The sequence below is a fragment of the Doryrhamphus excisus genome, chromosome 13 (assembly GCF_030265055.1).
Source record: "Doryrhamphus excisus isolate RoL2022-K1 chromosome 13, RoL_Dexc_1.0, whole genome shotgun sequence".
Classification (NCBI taxonomy): Eukaryota; Metazoa; Chordata; class Actinopteri; order Syngnathiformes; family Syngnathidae; genus Doryrhamphus; species Doryrhamphus excisus.
The window spans coordinates 18,392,211-18,411,344 of NC_080478.1; the positions used below are offsets into that span (position 1 = coordinate 18,392,211).

Genomic DNA, 19,134 nt, shown 5'->3' on the forward strand with positions numbered 1-19,134 from the left:
ATATATATATATTTTAGATTATATTAAAAATAATAAAATAAGTAACAATAGTAGTAAATTATAAAATAAACTACTTTATATACTACTACTGCTTTATATATTCTTATATATATATATTATTATATTGTGATATTTATATATATATTAGATGTTATTAAAAAATAATAATAAAAATAAGTAATAATAATAGTAAAAATAATAAAATAAACTACTTTATATACTACTACTTTATAAATATAAATATAATTATAAAATATAATTTTACAAATATTTTATTTGACATTTGATTGATGTCATGTCACTGATTACATGTTATTGATATTTTTACAAATACCATTGTATCTTCCTTTTTTAAATAAATATGTATTTTTATTGTTATATTTATTTTTATTCATATTATCGTGACTATGTGTTTATTTAAAAAAATATAATTAAAATATGTGTATAATTGTATATACAGTATATTATTTATTAATGCATTGTGAGGATGCTTTTCAACAACTTACATAAAAGCTAAATAAAATACCTATATGTATATAATAGAATGTTTATTTTTAAATATTTGCTTATTTTTTAATAATAAATCTAAAATGTCATATATTCTATTATTATTATAAAATTACTTACACTTTGAGGATTTCTTTTCTGTACTATTTTTATAATATATGTTGTGTGATATATATATATATATATATATATATATATATATATATTAGATGTTATTAACAAATAATAAAAAAAGTACAAATAATAATAATAAATAAATAATATTTTTTTCTGTACTATTTTTTAAAATAATATACATTTTTATAATAAATATTTATATATATTTTATATGTTCTTAAAAAATAATACAAAAATAAGTAATAATAATAGTAAAAATAATAAAATAAACTACTTTAATTCAGAGACATAACAAAACATGTAAATACACGCCAAAGTGTATCTTAGGGCCCCTGCTGTATAGTATAGTATAGTATAGTATAGTATAGTATAGTATAGTATAGTATAGTATAGTATAGTATAGTATAGTATAGTATAGTATAGTATAGTATAGTATAGTATAGTATAGTATAGTATTGCTCCTACAATATGAGGCACACAGGACTCTCACTGGCTTACTCAGTGAGTCACCTAGTGGCCACATTAGAAATTACACCCTGTGAAACGCCTTTAATTGTACACAGTCTACAAATATATGAGCTGCTATTTGTAAACATATAATTACGGAATATATTGTTTCATGTGTATTTCACTCGAATAATAATCATGACCAATGATGATAAAGGCAAATAAACTCTTAAGGTAATTCGGACTCGTAAATAAATCTGCACACATTGTCCTAGAAAATAACATTTCCTAAAACTAGTATTTACCGAGTGATTAAGCTTTTTATTTGACCGGAAACGTCCCCTTTGGTATGGAATATTTGTCCTCTGATGAAAATGCATTTTTGTGCGCGTCTCGGATATGACTGCGACTGCTGTGTGAGGTAAGCGGGCCAAGGTTCCGCCCCCAAGTGTGCTTCTCTGGCTTCCCATTGGTCGAGCCTGCACCTCAGGAATGTCTCTCAACTCTTCAAATAGACGCTTCCCTCCTCTCGGCTTGTCAGTGGAATCCAACGTTTTTGAGCCTCCATCGGAATAAAAAAAGCACAGGAGAGAACAACTCTAAAGTTGTGAATCCTGCGTCTTGAAGAGGATAAAACATCACATTAGAGCGTCCTTTTTTGTCATTTTTGGAGGAATTTTCTCTTTGAAGGTAATCTTTTAATCGATGAATGTGTTTTATGGTTAGCATGGTTAGCATGTAATGGTGTAAAATGCGCATTTTTTTTGTGAAATATAGCTTTAACTGAAGAAAAGGAGATGATGCTGTGGAGCATCTTTCTGCTGTTGATGCTTTGGAGGTGTGAGGGTGCGACATTGGCAGGTGAGCAAAATAATAATAATAATAATAATGTTATATTTAAGGAATATTTCAATGGGATGTTTATGTTTGTGGCGCAGAAACTCGTGATGACAACAGCGTGTATGACTTATTCGATCTGGTGCGAGTCAACAAAAGACACAACGGGGTGACTCTGGTCAAAGGCGCTGACCCTTACAGCCCAGCGTACAAGGTCCTCAACGCAGACTTAATCCCCCCGGTTCCTGACAACTCCTTCGGGGACCTCATTGACTCCATCCAATCCGAGAGGGGCTTCATTCTCCTGGTGAACCTGAAGCAATCCAGGAAGAACCGAGGAAGCCTTCTCACCATAGAGAAGAAAGATGGATCCGGTCCGGTGTTTGAGATCATCTCCAACGGCAAAGCCAATACGTTGGATGTCTTCTACTCCACCGGGAACCATCAGCAGCTGGTGTCCATCGAAGAAGCCCACTTAGCCACAGGACACTGGAAGAACATCACGCTCTTCGTCCAGGATGACCGTGTGAAGCTTTTTGTGGGCTGTGAGGAGATTAATGTGTCCGAGATGGACGAGTCCATCCAGAATGTGTTGTCCCTGGAACTGGCGGACACCTCCAGGCTCAGGATTGGGAAGGGAGTCGCGAGGGAGAAATTTATGGTAAGAATTTATTAGAACACGTGGCTTTTGATTTCATATGGTTTGATTTCATATCTTTGTAATAATGTTATCTTTCTTCAGGGAGTGCTTCAGAATGTCAGGTTCGTCTTTGGGACGTCTCTGGAGACCATCCTGAGAAATAAGGGATGCCAAACTGGAGGTACGTTTAAACGGTCTAACGGTCCAGTGTTTAGCTTGAAACAAAAAAAATTGAGAAAATAATGCATATCATAGTATAAAGGCTATTATAATAACATAAATGTTATGTTATATTAATGTTTTATGCACCCGATTGCTGTGGAGGGACACCGGAATTTGTTATATTGAAAAAAAATAAAAGTACACAGCAAATGTAAACATGATATACGTATAAAATAATCATAAAAATTCAAATGATGTAAAAAAAAAAAAAGTGAAATAAATGATAATATAATATAATAATATAATAATAATATAAGAATGTAAGAATAAAACCAGCTTAGAAAATGCAATAAACAAAATCCACATGACAGTATTGCACATAATTTGCAATTTGCACAACTGCAACTGCACGGTGGACGAGTGGTGAGCGCGCAGGCCTCGCAGCTAGGAGATCCGGGTTCAATTCCCGGCTTCAATAAGATATGCTAACACGATGGTTATTCAGCTACACAAAAAATAAACATGAACAGAAAAGGTGTCCAGTGTTTATGTGACATAAACAGATTTTTTTCATTTATAAGTCGCACAAGGCCAAATATGCATAATTAGGTAGAAAAAAAACATACATAAGTCGCACTGGAGTATAAGTCGCATTTTTTGTGGGTAATTTATTTTTTTCAACAGTTTTTTCATTTATAAGTCGCTCTGGAGTATAAGTTGCACAAGACCAAAAATGCATAATTAGGTAGAAAAAAACATACATAAGTCACTCCGGAGTATAAGTCGCACAAGGCCAAAAATGTATAATTAGGTAGAAAAAAACATACATAAGTCGCACTGGAGTATAAGTCGCACAAGGCCAAAAACGCATATTTAGGCAGAAAAAAACATATATAAGTCGCACTGGAGTATAAGTCGCACAATGCCAAAAACGCATAATTAGGTAGAAAAAAACATACATAAGTTACACTGGAGTATAAGTCGCACAAGGCCAAAAACGCATAATTAGGTAGAAAAAACATACATAAGTTGCACTGGAGTTTTGGTCGCACAAAGCCAAAAATGCATAATTAGGTATAAAAAAAGTTATTTTCTGGACTATAAGTCACTCCGGAGTATAAGTCGCACAATGCCAAAAACGCATAATTACGTAGAAAAAAACATACATAAGTCGCACCGGAGTATAAGTCGCATTTTTTGCGGGTAATTTATTTTTTTCAACAGTTTTTTCATTTATAAGTCGCACAAGGCCAAAAATGCATAATTAGGTAGAAAAAAACATACATAAGTCGCAATGGAATATAAGTCGCACAAAGCCCAAAATGCATAATTAGGTGCAAAAAAAAGTTATTTTTTGCATAAGTGGCATTTTTTGCTGACAATTTATTTAACAAACTACTTGAATTGAAACTACAAAAATGCATAATTAGGTAGAAAAAAACATACATAAGTCGCACCGGAGTATAAGTCGCATTTTTTGCAAGTAATTTATTTTTTTCAACAGTTTTTTAATTTATAAGTCGCTCTGGAGTATAAGTCGCAGGAACAGCCAACCTATGAAAAAAAGTGCTACTTATAGTCCGGAAAATACAGTATTAGATGACTTATTCCGGATTAAAGTCGTTCAATTCCACCCTGTGTGGAGTTTGCATGTTCTCCCCGTGCATGCGTGGGTTTTTTTTCCAGGTACTCCGGTTTCCTCCCAGATTTCCAAAAACATGCTAGGTTAATTGTCGACTCCAAATTGTCCATAGGTATGAATGTGATTTGTCTATATGTGCCCTGTGATTGGCTCGCACAAAGACACCTGGGATAGGCTCCAGCAGCTGTAGAAAACAAATAAACGAATTCAACTGTACTGCTATTTCCTTGCAGCAACTTTGACCGATGTCCTCACTCTGGAAAACCCAGTGAACGGTTCCAGTCCGGCCATTAGGACTGATTACACCGGCCACAAAACCAAAGGTAGGGAACCCAAAATGTGCGTCATTTTCACTTTAAGAGGAAGAGGTCAAGAACCGGTTTCTGTTTTTCCACGTTCAGATATGCAGTCTTTTTGCGGCCTCTCTTGCGAGGACATCGCAGGCATGTTCAAGGAGCTGCGGGGACTCGGCGTCGTGGTTAAGCATCTCTCCAACGAGATTCGTAAAGTGGTAAGCTCTTCCTCGCCGAAGTTAGCACATTCTCTTTGCCACTTGTCGCTGCTGTCATGGCGTCCCCCCGTCAACCGAGCCCCCTTAATGAGCCCCATGTGGTTCCGCAAATATGTTAGTTATATTTGCACACTAGAGTCAAGCAATGTCTTAATCATTATGTCGGCTGGTGATTCATTTGTACTGGAACGTTGGCAAAGTGAATGTTTTCCATCCTTGGACCCCCCCTCCCCCCTTCTTCTTTCCTCACTCCGGTCCTCTTTTCCTCTGCAGTCTGAGGTCAGCGCCGAGATTCAAAGTCAAATCAAAAACCACAACAGTGTATGCACCCACAACGGGATCGTATACAAGGACAAAGACGAATGGACGGTGGATGACTGCACTGAGTGTACCTGCCAGGTAAGTGAATGAACACCTGTGTTTCCTTCCGTGGATGCCAAACACAACGTGAAGCTTCTCGGAAACAAACAATCGCATTATTTGGGATATTTCCCTGCATGGAATGTGTCATTATTTTTTTGTACGGTTCAACAAAGCAAGAGTGTGAATGAAGCTCCTGATAACAATCACACTCTTGTACAAGATGGCAATTAGTCCTCGCAAGAGAACAAAATGGAAGCCAGCTCTATTATTCTTGTACTAATGCGACTGTGCCTCTATTTAGGACTCTGCCACTGTATGTCGAAAAATCTCCTGCCCTCTGATTCCCTGTGCCAACGGCACCGTGCCAGAGGGAGAGTGCTGCCCACGTTGCGGCAATCGTAAGTTTTTATCTTTAAATTTGTATTTTGTGTCAGCAGCAAACAGCTAAAATAATGCATAAGGCTAAAAATAACCAATTAGCTAAAAATGTCATCCAATACTTCTCTACAAGAGAGGAGAAATATGATAACACTCAATAGAAAATAAAAATAAAAATAAAAATAAAAATAAAAATAAAAATAAAAATAAAAATAAAAATAAAAATAAAAATAAAAATAAAAATAAAAATAAAAATAAAAATAAAAATAAATCATATTTTTAATGACCTCTCATGGCCCACCTGCAGTACCGCCACGGCCCACCAGGCGGCCGCACACCACACTTTGTGAATCACTGGTCTACTTTATCCACTTTTTAAGCATTTATTACAGCAAAGTGAGCTACAGTGCTAATATTACTGTCACCGTCTTTATTTTAAGATGTGTAGTGAAGCCTGCTTCCTTTATTTTTAATAAAATAGTAATAACTATAAAAGCAATCTTTACTCGCTAAATATACTGCAAAAAAGGTCAGTAAGGATAATTCATAATGCCGCCTACAGAGAACATTCTAACTCCTTATTTCTAAAATCACAAATACTTCAACTTGCTGATATAGTTCATCTTCAAACAGCTAAAATAATGCATAAGGCTAAAAATAACCAATTAGCTAAAAATGTCATCCAATACTTCTCTACAAGAGAGGAGAAATATGATCTCAGGGAAGAACTACATTTGAAAAAGCCATAGCATTTCAGTTTGTGGAATCAAACTATGAACAACTAACAAATGAAATAAAACCATTAAAAATTGTTTTTTAATTAAAAAAAATAAAAACTAATTTTGTTTTTTAATCAAATAAAAATAAAATAAAATAAACTTTTTTTAATTAAAAAAAATTAATAAAAAAAATAATTAAAAAAATGAAAAAACTTAAATTATATTAGGAAAGCAGGAAGTGAACAAATATAACAGTTACTGATTGTAAAAGTACCAGATGGAGGGGTAGGATTTAATGAGCTTTGCTTCTTCCTACTCCTTTTGGACATGTGGAACTGTGAACTGATTATGTGATGCATTCAATTGTAATCTGATGCATGTTCAAATGAAATTCAACCATTACCATTACCATGACCAAAATGCCATGCTTTAACCACATCTCCTCTTACAGCAAGTGACTCCGCAGAAGATGACTGGTCCTCTTGGTCTCAGTGGACCCAGTGCTCCGTAACATGCGGTCGGGGCATCCAGCAGCGCGGCCGTTCCTGCGATCGCATCAACAGCAACTGCGAGGGAACCTCAGTCCAAACCCGAGACTGCTTCCCTCAAGAATGCGACAAACGCTGTAAGTCCAACTGAAGTTATTCTTAGTCTGCTATTTGGAGGATGGGAGGACTGAATGCTGTGTCCGGCACTCACAGTCAAACAAGACGGAGGTTGGAGCCATTGGTCTCCCTGGTCCTCATGCTCTGTGACCTGTGGGGAAGGAGTCATCACCCGCATCCGCCTCTGCAATTCCCCCACACCTCAAATGGGAGGCATGGAATGCCAAGGAGAAGGACGGCAGACTGAAATCTGCCACAAGTCACCTTGTCCTAGTAAGCTCAATCCCATCATAAAAATTAAATTTTAATTAAAAACATACTAACTTCCTGTCGATCTTTCAGTTGATGGAGGTTGGGGACCATGGTCGCCATGGGACACTTGCACAGTTACGTGTAATGGAGGCATCCAGACCCGCACACGTCTCTGTTCCGATCCTGTTCCCAAATACGGAGGAAAGGATTGTGTTGGGGAAACCAGCATGTCTCAATTGTGCAACAAGCAAGATTGTCCCATTGGTAAGATATTAGTTTTAAACTACCTTAAATGTAAGACAACACTGAGTCGCACAAAGCCCAAAATGCATAATTAGGTACAAAAAAAGTTATTTGTTGCATAAGTCGCATTTTTTGCGGGCAATTTATTTAACAAACTACTTGAATTGAAACTACAAAAATGCATAATTAGGTAGAAAAAAACATACATAAGTTGCTCCGGAGTATAAGTCGCGCAAGGCCAAAAATGCATAATTAGGTAGAAAAAAACATACATAAGTCGCACTGGAGTATAAGTCGCACAAGGCCCAAAATGTATAATTAGGTAGAAAAAAAGTTATTTTCTGGACTATAAGTCGCACAATGCCAAAAACGCATAATTAGGTAGAAAAAAAACATACATAAGTCGCACTGGAATATAAGTCGCACAAGGCCAAAAATGCATAATTAGGTCGAAAAAAACATACATAAGTCGCACTGGAGTATAAGTCGCACAAGGCCAAAAATGCATAATTAGGTAGAAAAAAACATACATAAGTCGCACCAGAGTATAAGTCGCACAAAGCCCAAAATGCATAATTAGGTAAAAAAAAGTTATTTTCTGTACTATAAGTCGCACAATGCCAAAAACGTATAATTAGGTAGAAAAAAACATACATAAGTCGCACTGGAGTATAAGTCGCACAAGGCCAAAAATGCATAATTAGGTAGAAAAAAACATACATAAGTCGCACTGGAGTATAAGTCGCACAAGGCCAAAAATTCATAATTAGGTAGAAAAAAACATACATAAGTCGCACTCGAATATAAGTCGCACAAGGCCAAAAATGCATAATTAGGTAGAAAAAACATACATAAGTCGCACCGGAGTGTAAGTCGCACAAAAGCCCAAAATGCATAATTAGGTAGAAAAAAAAGTTATTTTCTGGACTATAAGTCGCACAATGCCAAAAACGCAGAATTAGGTAGAAAAAAACATACATAAGTCGCACTGGAATATAAGTCGCACAAGGCCAAAAATGCATAATTAGGTAGAAAAAAACATACATAAGTCGCTCTGGAGTATAAGTCGCAGGAACAGCCAACCTATGAAAAAAAGTGCGACTTATAGTCCGGAAAATACGGTATTAGATGACTTATATACAGTTCAGTACTGCACTTGTCATGTGATACCAACACATTCTTCTCTCTGCAGACGGTTGCCTCTCCAATCCGTGCTTCCCTGGCTCCAAGTGTACCAGCTTCCCAGATGGCTCGTTCAAGTGTGGCAAGTGTCCAATCGGCTACACCGGAAACGGCGTCACCTGCAAAGACATCGATGAGTGTAAAGAAGTCCCCGACGCTTGCCACACGCAAAACGGAATCCATCGCTGTGAGAACACCGAGCCAGGTTACAATTGCCTGCCTTGCCCTGCACGTTACTCCGGTCCTCAGCCTTTCGGAAGGGGAGTGGAACAAGCGACGGCTAAAAAACAGGTTTGAATTATTACTCCGAGAATGAATGGAAAAAGTGGGAATGATTCTGTTGTGTTAACTTCTCTGGAATGTTTTATTTCCAGGTTTGCAAACCACGTAACCCTTGCCAGGATGGTAGCCACAACTGCAACAAAAACGCCAACTGCATCTACTTGGGCGTCTTTTCCGAGTCCATGTTCCGCTGTGAGTGCAAGCCAGGGTATGCTGGGAATGGACATATCTGCGGAGAAGACACTGACCTGGATGGATGGCCCAACTCGGATCTGTTGTGTGTGGCGAATGCAACCTACCACTGCAAAAAGGTAGCCGACATGGACTGGACAGACATCCAAAACATCCGATTCCACGACTATCCATCAATCTAACATCAACTTTTTTTTATTACTTACATAGGATAACTGCCCCAACCTTCCCAACTCTGGTCAGGAAGATCATGACAAGGATGGCCTTGGTGATGAATGTGACCACGATGATGACAATGATGGTATCCCTGATGATAGAGTGAGTTATCCTAACAGACTTAACACCCTTTAAACACATTTTTGCTATTTTTATTAACAAATTTTCTAATAATAATAATTATGTATAATAATATCATTATATACATATTATATATAATATAATAATTTATTATTAATAATAGTAATAATTTATATTATTATTATTATATAATATATTTATATATTATTTATATATTTATATTATTAGAATAATTAATAATATAATAATTCTTCTAAACACATTTTTGCCATTTTTATAATAATTATATATAATAATATAATTATATATATATATGATATAATAACTTATTATTAATAATTTATATTATATTTTTATAATAATTAATAATATTAATAATATAATAATTCTCCTAAACACATTTTTGCCATTTTTATTAACAATATTTATAATAAAAATGATATATATATATATATTATTAAATTATTATATATATATATAATATAATAATGTAATAATAATAATATAATAATAATGTATATTATATTTTTATAATAATTAATAATAATTTATAATATAATAATTCTCCTAAACACATTTTTGCAATTTTTATAATAATAATTATATATAATAACATAATTATATATATTATATATAATATAATAATTTATTATTAATAACAATAATTTATATTAGATGATTATAATAATTAATAATAATTTATAATATAATAATTCTCCCCATGTAGGTTTTCTCCGGGTCCTCCGGTTTCCTCCCACATTCCAAAAACATGCTAGGTTAATTGGCGACTCCAAATTGTCCATATAGTGTGAATGGTTGTTTGTCTATATGTGCCCTGTGATTGGCTGGCGACCAGTCCAGGGTGTACCCCGCCTCTCGCCCCGAACACTGCTGGGATAGGCTCCAGCACCCCCTGTGACCCTCGTTAGGCTAAGCGGTAGAAAATGAATGAATGAATATTGCACAACATGGCAGAACCAATGTTGTAATACTAACAAATCTCTCAACCAGCCTTAACAAAACTGATGACTTCATTGTAAACTAGTGTAACATGGGTTTCACACCAACAATTCAGTACCTCTACTAATATTTTAAAGCGTATGCAGAGGTAGATAAAGCAGCTATAGATTCTGCACTTAATTGAATAAAAGCATTAACTGCAACATTTCCAATAACCGCATTGCATTTTTTCTTATTTAGGACAACTGCCCACGAGTGTACAATCCCGCCCAGTATGATGCAGACAGGGACGATGTTGGCGACAGCTGTGACAACTGCGTGTTTGAGGCCAACACTGACCAGACTGACACTGATAATAACGGAGAGGGAGATGCCTGTGCTGTGGACATTGATGGCGATGGTAAGAGACAGTGTTATTATGTTTCATAACTCCCCCCCTTCTCCTGCTCTTTAAACCTTCACTCGGTCCCCCAGGCTAATATAAGTATGCGTTTCAACTCAACAGGTATTCTGAATGAGAATGACAACTGCCCATATGTTTACAATGTGGATCAGAGGGATACAGACAGGGACGGAGTGGGGGACCACTGTGATAACTGTCCACTGGAGCACAACCCTGATCAGGTAAGGTTGGTTTTCATTCATTCATTTTATACTGCTTATCCTCATGGGGGTTGCTGGAGCCTATCCCAGGCGAGGTACACCCCAGATGGGTCGGCAGCCAATCACAGGGCACATATAGACAAACAACCATTCACACTCACATTCATACCTATGGATAATTTGGAGTCGCTAATTAACCTAGCATGTTTTTGGAATGTGGGAGGAAACCGGAGAAAACCTACCCATGCACGGGGAGAATGTGCAAACTCCACACACAGAGATGGCCAACAGTGGAATCGAACTCGGGTCTCCTAGCTGTGAAGTCTATGAGCCAACCACTAGTCCGCTGTGCAACCCCTGCGAAAAATCATTCATTCATTTTCTACCGCTTATTCTCACGGGGGTTGCTGGAGCCTATCCCAGCTGTCTTCTAGCAAGAGGCGAGGTACACCCCGGACTGGTGGCCAGCCAATCACAGGGCACATATAGACAAACAACCATTCACACTCACATTCATACCTATGGACAATTTGGAGTCGCTAATTAACCTAGCATGTTTTTGGAATGTGGGAGGAAACCGTAGAAAACCTACCCATGCACGGGGAGAACGTGCAAACTCCACACAGAGATGGCCAACAGTGGAATCGAACTCGGGTCTCCTAGCTGTGAAGTTGCTACGCGCTAACCACTAGTCCGCTGTGCAACCCCTGCGAAAAATCATTCATTCATTTTCTACCGCTTATTCTGACGGGGTTGCTGGAGCCTATCCCAGCTGTCTTCTGGCAAGAGGCGAGGTACACCCTGGACTGGTGGCCAGCCAATCACAGGGCACATATAGACAAACAACCATTCACACTCACATTCATACCTATTGACAATATGGAGTCGCTAATTAACCTAGCATGTTTTTGGAATGTCGGAGGAACATGCAAACTCCACATAGAGATGGACGAGGGTGGGATTGAACTTGGGTCTCTTAGCTGTGAGACCAGCGCGCTAACCACTTTTCACCGTGCAGCCATGAATCAATCATTCATTCATTTTCTACCGCTTATCCTCCCGAGCGTCACGGGGGTGCTGGAGCCGAACAACCATTCACACTCACATTCATACCTATGGACAATTTGGAGTCGCTAATTAACCTAGCATGTTTTTTTTGGAATGTGGGAAGAAACCGGAGTACCCGGAGAAAACCCACGCATGCACGGGGAGAACATGTAAACTCCACACAGAGATGGCCGAGGGTGGAATTGAACTCGGGTCTTCTAGCTGTGAGGCATGCGCGCTAACCACTCGCCCACCGTGCAGCTGCTTGGATTTCATAATTGATCCTAAAATGCTTAGTAGTTGACCCACTATGGACAATTTGGAGCTTATAATAGTAATTTCTCAGCATAGAACAGTGCGAGGCTAGCTAACAATGGACGATTCGTCCGGAGGCAATAACAAAAAAAAAAGGAATGTGTTATCTATTTGAAGCAAATATGATTTACGGGTTTAGCCCTAGCTTACATACCTCAACACAAGGCTCTGCTTTTAGATTCCAATCCATAGCATCGCTTCTCATACCAAAGCCGCGAAAACAAGAACAAGCAACAAGAGTTCTTTTCAGAGTCTCCGAACTCATAAAACGAAAAAATTCTCCTCTCTCTCTCTCACGAAGATCGACTCGGACTCAGATCTCGTGGGAGACAAATGCGACAACAACCAGGACATTGACGAGGACGGACACCAGAACAATTTGGACAATTGTCCTTACATCCCGAACGCTAACCAAGCTGACCACGACAAGGACGGCAAAGGCGACGCCTGTGACCACGATGACGACAATGACGGCATTCCCGATGACAAGGACAACTGCCGCTTGGCATTTAACCCGGATCAGCTGGACTCTGATGGTGAGTCAATTCTACCGGTCGTACAGTTTTGTCAAAACCGCCATGTCATGTGTTATATATCGGATATCCTTTTCTTAGGCGATGGCCGAGGCGATGTCTGTAAAGACGATTTCGACCAAGACAACGTCCTGGACATTTATGACGTTTGTCCGGAGAACTTTGCTATCAGTGAAACCGACTTCCGCAGATTCCAGATGGTTCCTTTGGATCCTAAAGGCACCTCCCAAATTGATCCCAACTGGGTGGTCAGACATCAAGGCAAGGAGTTGGTACAGACTGTCAACTGCGACCCGGGCATTGCTGTTGGTACGAAAACATCGACGCACATCTCCGCTCGTACACGTTACGATCAAATTCTAAACCATCTCCTATCCGAAAACCAGGTTTTGATGAGTTCAGTGCCGTGGACTTCAGTGGAACGTTCTTCATCAACACAGATCGCGATGACGACTACGCCGGTTTTGTGTTCGGCTACCAGTCCAGCTCTCGATTCTACACGGTCATGTGGAAACAGATCACGCAGACGTACTGGTCTCACACTCCCACGAGGGCTCAAGGCTACTCAGGGCTGTCAATCAAAGTGGTTAACTCTACCACTGGGCCTGGTGAGCACCTGAGGAACGCCCTGTGGCATACCGGAGACACACCTGGTCAGGTGAGCAGAGGTCAAGTAGCGTTAACGCATCAGTAGCGTTAATGCTAAGCACAACAATGCTAACAATGCTAACATTTCAGTCGCATTTTAATAGCAAAATCATACTAGGTTAGTCTGGTCGCGGAAGAAAAACTATCAGATGATTGACTGGTAGTTTTTTTTTTAAGATGTGTAGCGAAGCCTGGTTATACCGACCGTTACAGACGTTTGCTGGTTTTTAAACAGGCTCTAGGGCAGAGGTCTCAAACTCAATTTACTTGGGGGCCACTGGAGCTAGGTTCTAGGGTGAGGCTGGGCCGCATCAGGTTTTCCAAAAAAAAAAACAAAAAAAAACGCATTTATTAAAAACAGAAAAACGAATAAATTTTGCTTTTGTTCCGATTTTCTACAAGAAAAGCTCTGATAAAACATTCCACTGTTCTCAAATATCCAAATTTTTATTTTTCTACACAAAATAAGATGTAAAATAAATAAACAAATTAAGAATAAAGAAAAAAGTAATAAATAAATACATATAATAATAATAATAAAACACCAAATAATAAAAACTTAAGAAACCACATATAGTTGGTGGGTAGCCAATTTTTTGGGTCTTGAGACACATGCTAACTCGCAAACTAGACCGCTAGCGACCTAAACGGTAGCCTCCAAGTTATTTCCTTTAAACTTAAATAGCCAAAAAATTACCACTTCCACACCGATAGTGAGGATAACTATTAACGTAATAATTTTGTCTAAGGTACATGATACCATACAGCATCCATATCAAACTTGCGCGGGCCGCACTAACATTAAACTTTCATATCAAGGCGGGGGCCTCAAACTAGTGTCCTGCGGGCCACATTTGGCCCCCGGGCCGCGTGTTTGAGACCCCTGCATTAGATCGACTACAAAATGAACAAAGCATTATTAGAGCCCTGTAGACATGACAAAACACGACTATAGTCACATTTATACTCTTTTTATTTACAACATATTGCGCAACTGCAGGGTCTTGAGACACATGCTAACTCGCAAACTAGACCACTAGCGACCTAAACGGTAGCCTTCAAGTTATTTCCTTTAAACTTAAATAGCCAAAAACTTACCACTTCCACACGGATAGGGAGGATAACTATTAACAGTTATTTAACCTTTAACATGAACATTAATCAAACATAATAATTTTTTCTGGGTACATGATACCATACAGCATCCATATCAAACTTGCGCGGGCCGCAGTAACATTAAACTTTCATATCAAGCGAAGGGCCTCAAAGTAGTGTACTGCGGGCCACATTTGGCCTGCGGGCCGCATGTTTGAGACCCCTGCTCTAGGGACACATACTGTAATTACATCATTAAATATGCAATTTTATATAACAGGGGAACTTTAAAGTTTGAACGTTTGTCACGATTTTACAGGTACGCACACTGTGGCACGACCCTAAGAACATCGGTTGGAAGGACTTCACCGCCTACAGATGGCACCTTACCCATAGACCAAAGAGTGGACTTATTAGGTACGTTCTCATGACTTTATTAGAAGTTTTACATTTGGGTTTTTAAAGCATTTTAAAACATTTAAATCATGATGTTTTGTTTTTCAGAGTGGTGATGTATGAGGGAAAAAGAATCATGGCCGACTCTGGAAACATTTATGATAAAACCTACGCTGGGGGACGACTGGGCTTGTACGTCTTCTCTCAGGAGATGGTTTACTTCTCCGACCTTAAATATGAATGTAGAGGTAAGTTCTTGTTTTTTTATGTTTTTTAAAAAAGATTAGACACATGCAATCCAGAAAATGATATGTAAATGTTACACTTAGGGGGGGGCTAATAAACTGACAATAAGTCGGGTGTACCCCGCCTCTCGCCCGAAGACAGCTGGGATAGGCTCCAGCACCCCCGCGACCCTCGTGAGGAAAAAGCGGTAGAAAATGAATTAATGAATGAATGATATTACAATGAGGCGACCAGTCCAGAGTGTACCCCGCCTCTCACCCGAAGACAGCTGGGATAGGCTCCAGCACCCCCGCGACCCTCGTGAGGAAAAAGCGGTAAAAAATGAATGAATTAATGAATGAATAAATAATGTTACAATGGGGCGACCAGTCCAGGGTGTACCCCGCCTCTCGCCCGAAGACAGCTGGGATAGGCTCCAGCACCCCTGCGACCCTTGTGAGGAAAAAGCGGTAGAAAATGAATCAATGAATGAATGAATAATATTACAATGAGGCGACCAGTCCAGGGTGTACCCCGCCTCTCGCCCGAAGACAGCTGGGATAGGCTCCAGCACCCCCGCGACCCTCGTGAGGAAAAAGCGGTAGAAAATGAATGAATGAATGAATGAATAATATTAGAATGAAAGGACCAGTCCAGGGTGTACCCCGCCTCTCGCCCGAAGACAGCTGGGATAGGCTCCAGCACCCCCGCGACCCTCGTGAGGAAAAAGCGGTCGAAAATGAATGAATTAATGAATGAATAAATAATATTACAATGAGGCGACCAGTCCAGGGTGTACCCCGCCTCTCGCCCGAATACAGCTGGGATAGGCTCCAGCACCCCCGTGACCCTTGTGAGGAAAAAGCGGTAGAAAATGAATCAATGAATGAATGAATGAATAATATTACAATGAGGCCACCAGTCCAGGGTGTACCCCGCCTCTCGCCCGAAGACAGCTGGGATAGGCTCCAGCACCCCCCCACAACCCTCATGAGGATAAGCGGTAGAAAAAGAATGAATGAATGAATATTACAATGATAATAATAAGAGGGGAAAACAAGACTGTGGCATGAACATGATTATATCTTGCAAAAAGGGGTAGGCATTTATTAGCTTTTGCTTCAGCCTACTCCTTTTCGGCTTGTGATCAGATAGTTGAATACAAATGTAAATAATTCCAAGTTATATTTTGATTGATGTAAGAAATGCACTGTAATGTTTCATATATTTGCCCAAATAATTTTTTTTTTTAAAAGGTGCACCAAATGTCGATTCGTAAACATACAGTCAATATATATATACAGCATTTTAGAAGACATAAAACTTAATATGTCATCCTTGTTTTTTCAGATGCATAATACAACGAAGCCCGTCTGAAGAACGACTTCCTGTTTTGAAGCAATGCACATCGGAGCAACGACGGTAGCGTGAGGTAACGTGACCTCAGGAGACTTTAAAGCCAAAGCAAAGTTCAATGATATTTCTGCACCGATTTTGAGCACGGCTCCGCTCAAAAGAATCTGAACCCCCCCGAAACCCCCCGTCCCCCTCGGGGGGTGCACATTTATCGCTTTGCACACCTGAACTTTACTGGTATCTTTCTACGGAAGAAAAAATGAAAGGGAACATTCCTTCAGTTTTCTTTTCATCTTTGAGCATTAATTTTACATCTGCTGTGTACTCGTTTTTTTTTTTTGAAGAACGCAGTATGAGAACTTTCTTTGGCTGGGGGGGGGGGGCACGTATCTTCTCTACCCCTCCTCAAAAGGAACCATAGTTGGGGATGACTGTTACATCGCAGATTATGAATGTGATTTGAGTGAATGTGTGAAGTGTTTAAAAAGAAGGCATTTTTTTTTCAGTCACCCCCCCCCCCCCCCCCCGCACCCCCAACTGTCAATCAAGATCTGTATTATTAAAGGTCTTGTACATATATTATCGGAATAACCAAACATTAGAACATCTCAGGTTAAGCACAAAAAAAGGAGAGCACAGGGCCCCAGAGATAATATATCTATGATATTTTTTATGAAGATATGGACAAAAAGATATAGATGTGGACATTACAGATGGGCATACTAATCATACTAATCAATCATGAAACGCCCATCCTTAGTCAACAGCAAGATCAGTCTACTGTCTACAGTCTAACTTGACGTTAATAGTTCAAGTTAGTCCATGTGTGTGTTAGTTAATTATATATTTAATTTAAATTTAAGTATTAATTTAAATTTTAATTTAAATATTAAATTAAAATTAAAACTAAAATTAAATTTAATATTTTGATTAATTGTTTTTATTTAAATTTAAAAAAATAAATTTTTAATTTAAATTAATTTTAATTTTAATTTTAATTTTTAACATTTAAATTAAATATATAATTAAGTTAATTAGTTAATTATATATTTAATTTAAATTTTCACCATCCCCGTTTCACCGTGGTGTGCCTGAGCTTGTGTGTGTAAAAAAAAAACAAACAAAAAGGATATCCTTTAAGTACAAATATTACCTCAATATTTTTTTTTTTTGCATTGAGGCCAGCAATAGACACAAATCACTTTTCTTAGTATAAATTGGATGGCTTCAATTTTTGTCTTCATTCGTTTCTTTTTTTTTTTTTTTAGTCTTTTTTGCAAGACTGTACTATCAATCATGTGCTGTACATATATAAAATATTTTTATAGGAGGGAGAAAAAAAAAAGAAGCCCAAACAGGAACAATTATATTGTGCTATGTGTATTTTTTCACTGCCTTTTTGGATAAATTATTCAGATGTTGAAGTTATTTGTGTACATATATGCTATTTAAATAATTTATCTAGAAGCCTCATGGAAGCGTTTCTGTCTGTATAAACTTATTTGCACACTGATATGAGGATGTCTTTTTATGTGGTACTTTTGATGTCTTTGACGCTTTTCTATATACGCTTTTTTTTTTTTAACATACAAAAAAAATAAGTGCTGTTTATACTCCTCTTTGTTATTTTGATATGTCAAATGAACAATAAACACTTTGAAGAAAATAAATACCTGTCATCACTTGCCTGTTAAGACACAAAGATGGAACACTCCAATGGTTAGTTCAGGACCCAGGACGTTATATTTACTCTCCAACATAAAAAAAAGCAAAAACGAGAGTCGAGGCACGCTGTGTCAAGCAAATGGAATCCATTAGTCGAGTCTGCTGAAGCCTTGGAGAAAGGGAGTATCCTTGGGAGTCAACAGCAGGAAAACTCAACATGAAATATAAGCCGCTTAACGACACATTCATGCAGATATGATTACACATCACGCAGGCATCTCTTTAAACCTCCGAGCGCTGCATGTGATCTGCAGACATAAGGAATTTAGCACGCCGGAGTGATAAAACGCATTCACTGTGTCCCCATTGTTGCTGCTAAGAATGGGGAATTAAAGTTGACAGTTTTGGTTAAAATGGCTAATAAAACATGTCTAAATAGATGCTTATCCACATAGCTGTGATCTAAGATCAGTCCCCTCATCAAAACTACCACAGAAAACCAGCTCAATTGAACGCATCTGTCAGAAAACGGGCTTATAATGTCTCACACAAAGTTGGATTTTTAAAAACTCATTATAAAAACGTGCATTTTCGACCACTCGAATGTTCAAAAATATTCAAGCATTGCAAAGGGAGCCACAACAAAGAGGTTGAAGAGCTCTATGCGGCTCTGGAGCCGCAGGTTGCTGACCCCTGTGGTAAGTCATGTAGAGGTAAGCCACAACAGAAGGCTAATGTTAGCATTAGGGGTGTAACAGTACATGGCTGATGTTAGCATTAACGGTGTACCGGATGTAACCTCAATTTTATTTCACCAATAATTCGTTTCTTGTATGTATTTGTCGCTTTATGTGTTTTTTTTCATTATCAATTATTGTATTTGCATTTATTTTCGTTGTGTGAACTTTGACACCG

At 38.2% G+C, this 19,134-nt stretch overlaps 1 protein-coding gene across 1 annotated transcript; it reads left to right on the top strand.

Moving 5' to 3' along the window:
• Positions 1 to 1,586: 1,586 nt before the first annotated feature.
• LOC131140607 (thrombospondin-1-like) lies at positions 1,587 to 18,213 on the top strand. Its single transcript, XM_058091194.1, has 22 exons — positions 1,587 to 1,761; positions 1,849 to 1,932; positions 2,010 to 2,569; positions 2,651 to 2,729; positions 4,586 to 4,675; positions 4,754 to 4,863; positions 5,137 to 5,262; positions 5,528 to 5,624; positions 6,775 to 6,948; positions 7,025 to 7,201; positions 7,271 to 7,444; positions 8,616 to 8,896; positions 8,980 to 9,198; positions 9,290 to 9,397; positions 10,577 to 10,736; positions 10,842 to 10,960; positions 12,603 to 12,837; positions 12,916 to 13,143; positions 13,221 to 13,492; positions 14,897 to 14,994; positions 15,082 to 15,221; positions 16,549 to 18,213. The coding sequence occupies exons 2-22, from the start codon at positions 1,869 to 1,871 to the stop codon at positions 16,554 to 16,556; spliced, it is 3,519 nt and encodes a 1,172-aa protein (XP_057947177.1). The 5' UTR covers positions 1,587 to 1,761; positions 1,849 to 1,868; the 3' UTR covers positions 16,557 to 18,213.
• Positions 18,214 to 19,134: the final 921 nt, after the last annotated feature.

What these genes read in the sequence shown, in the direction of transcription:
- LOC131140607 (XM_058091194.1), top strand. Translation starts at nt 1,869, where the DNA reads ATGATGCTGTGGAGCATCTTTCTGCTGTTGATGCTTTGGAGGTGTGAG. An exon ending in TCAAGAATGCGACAAACGCT is followed by an intron (nt 6,949 to 7,024) that starts GTAAGTCCAACT and finishes CGGCACTCACAG; the next exon opens with TCAAACAAGACGGAGGTTGG. An exon ending in CAACCTACCACTGCAAAAAG is followed by an intron (nt 9,199 to 9,289) that starts GTAGCCGACATG and finishes TTACTTACATAG; the next exon opens with GATAACTGCCCCAACCTTCC.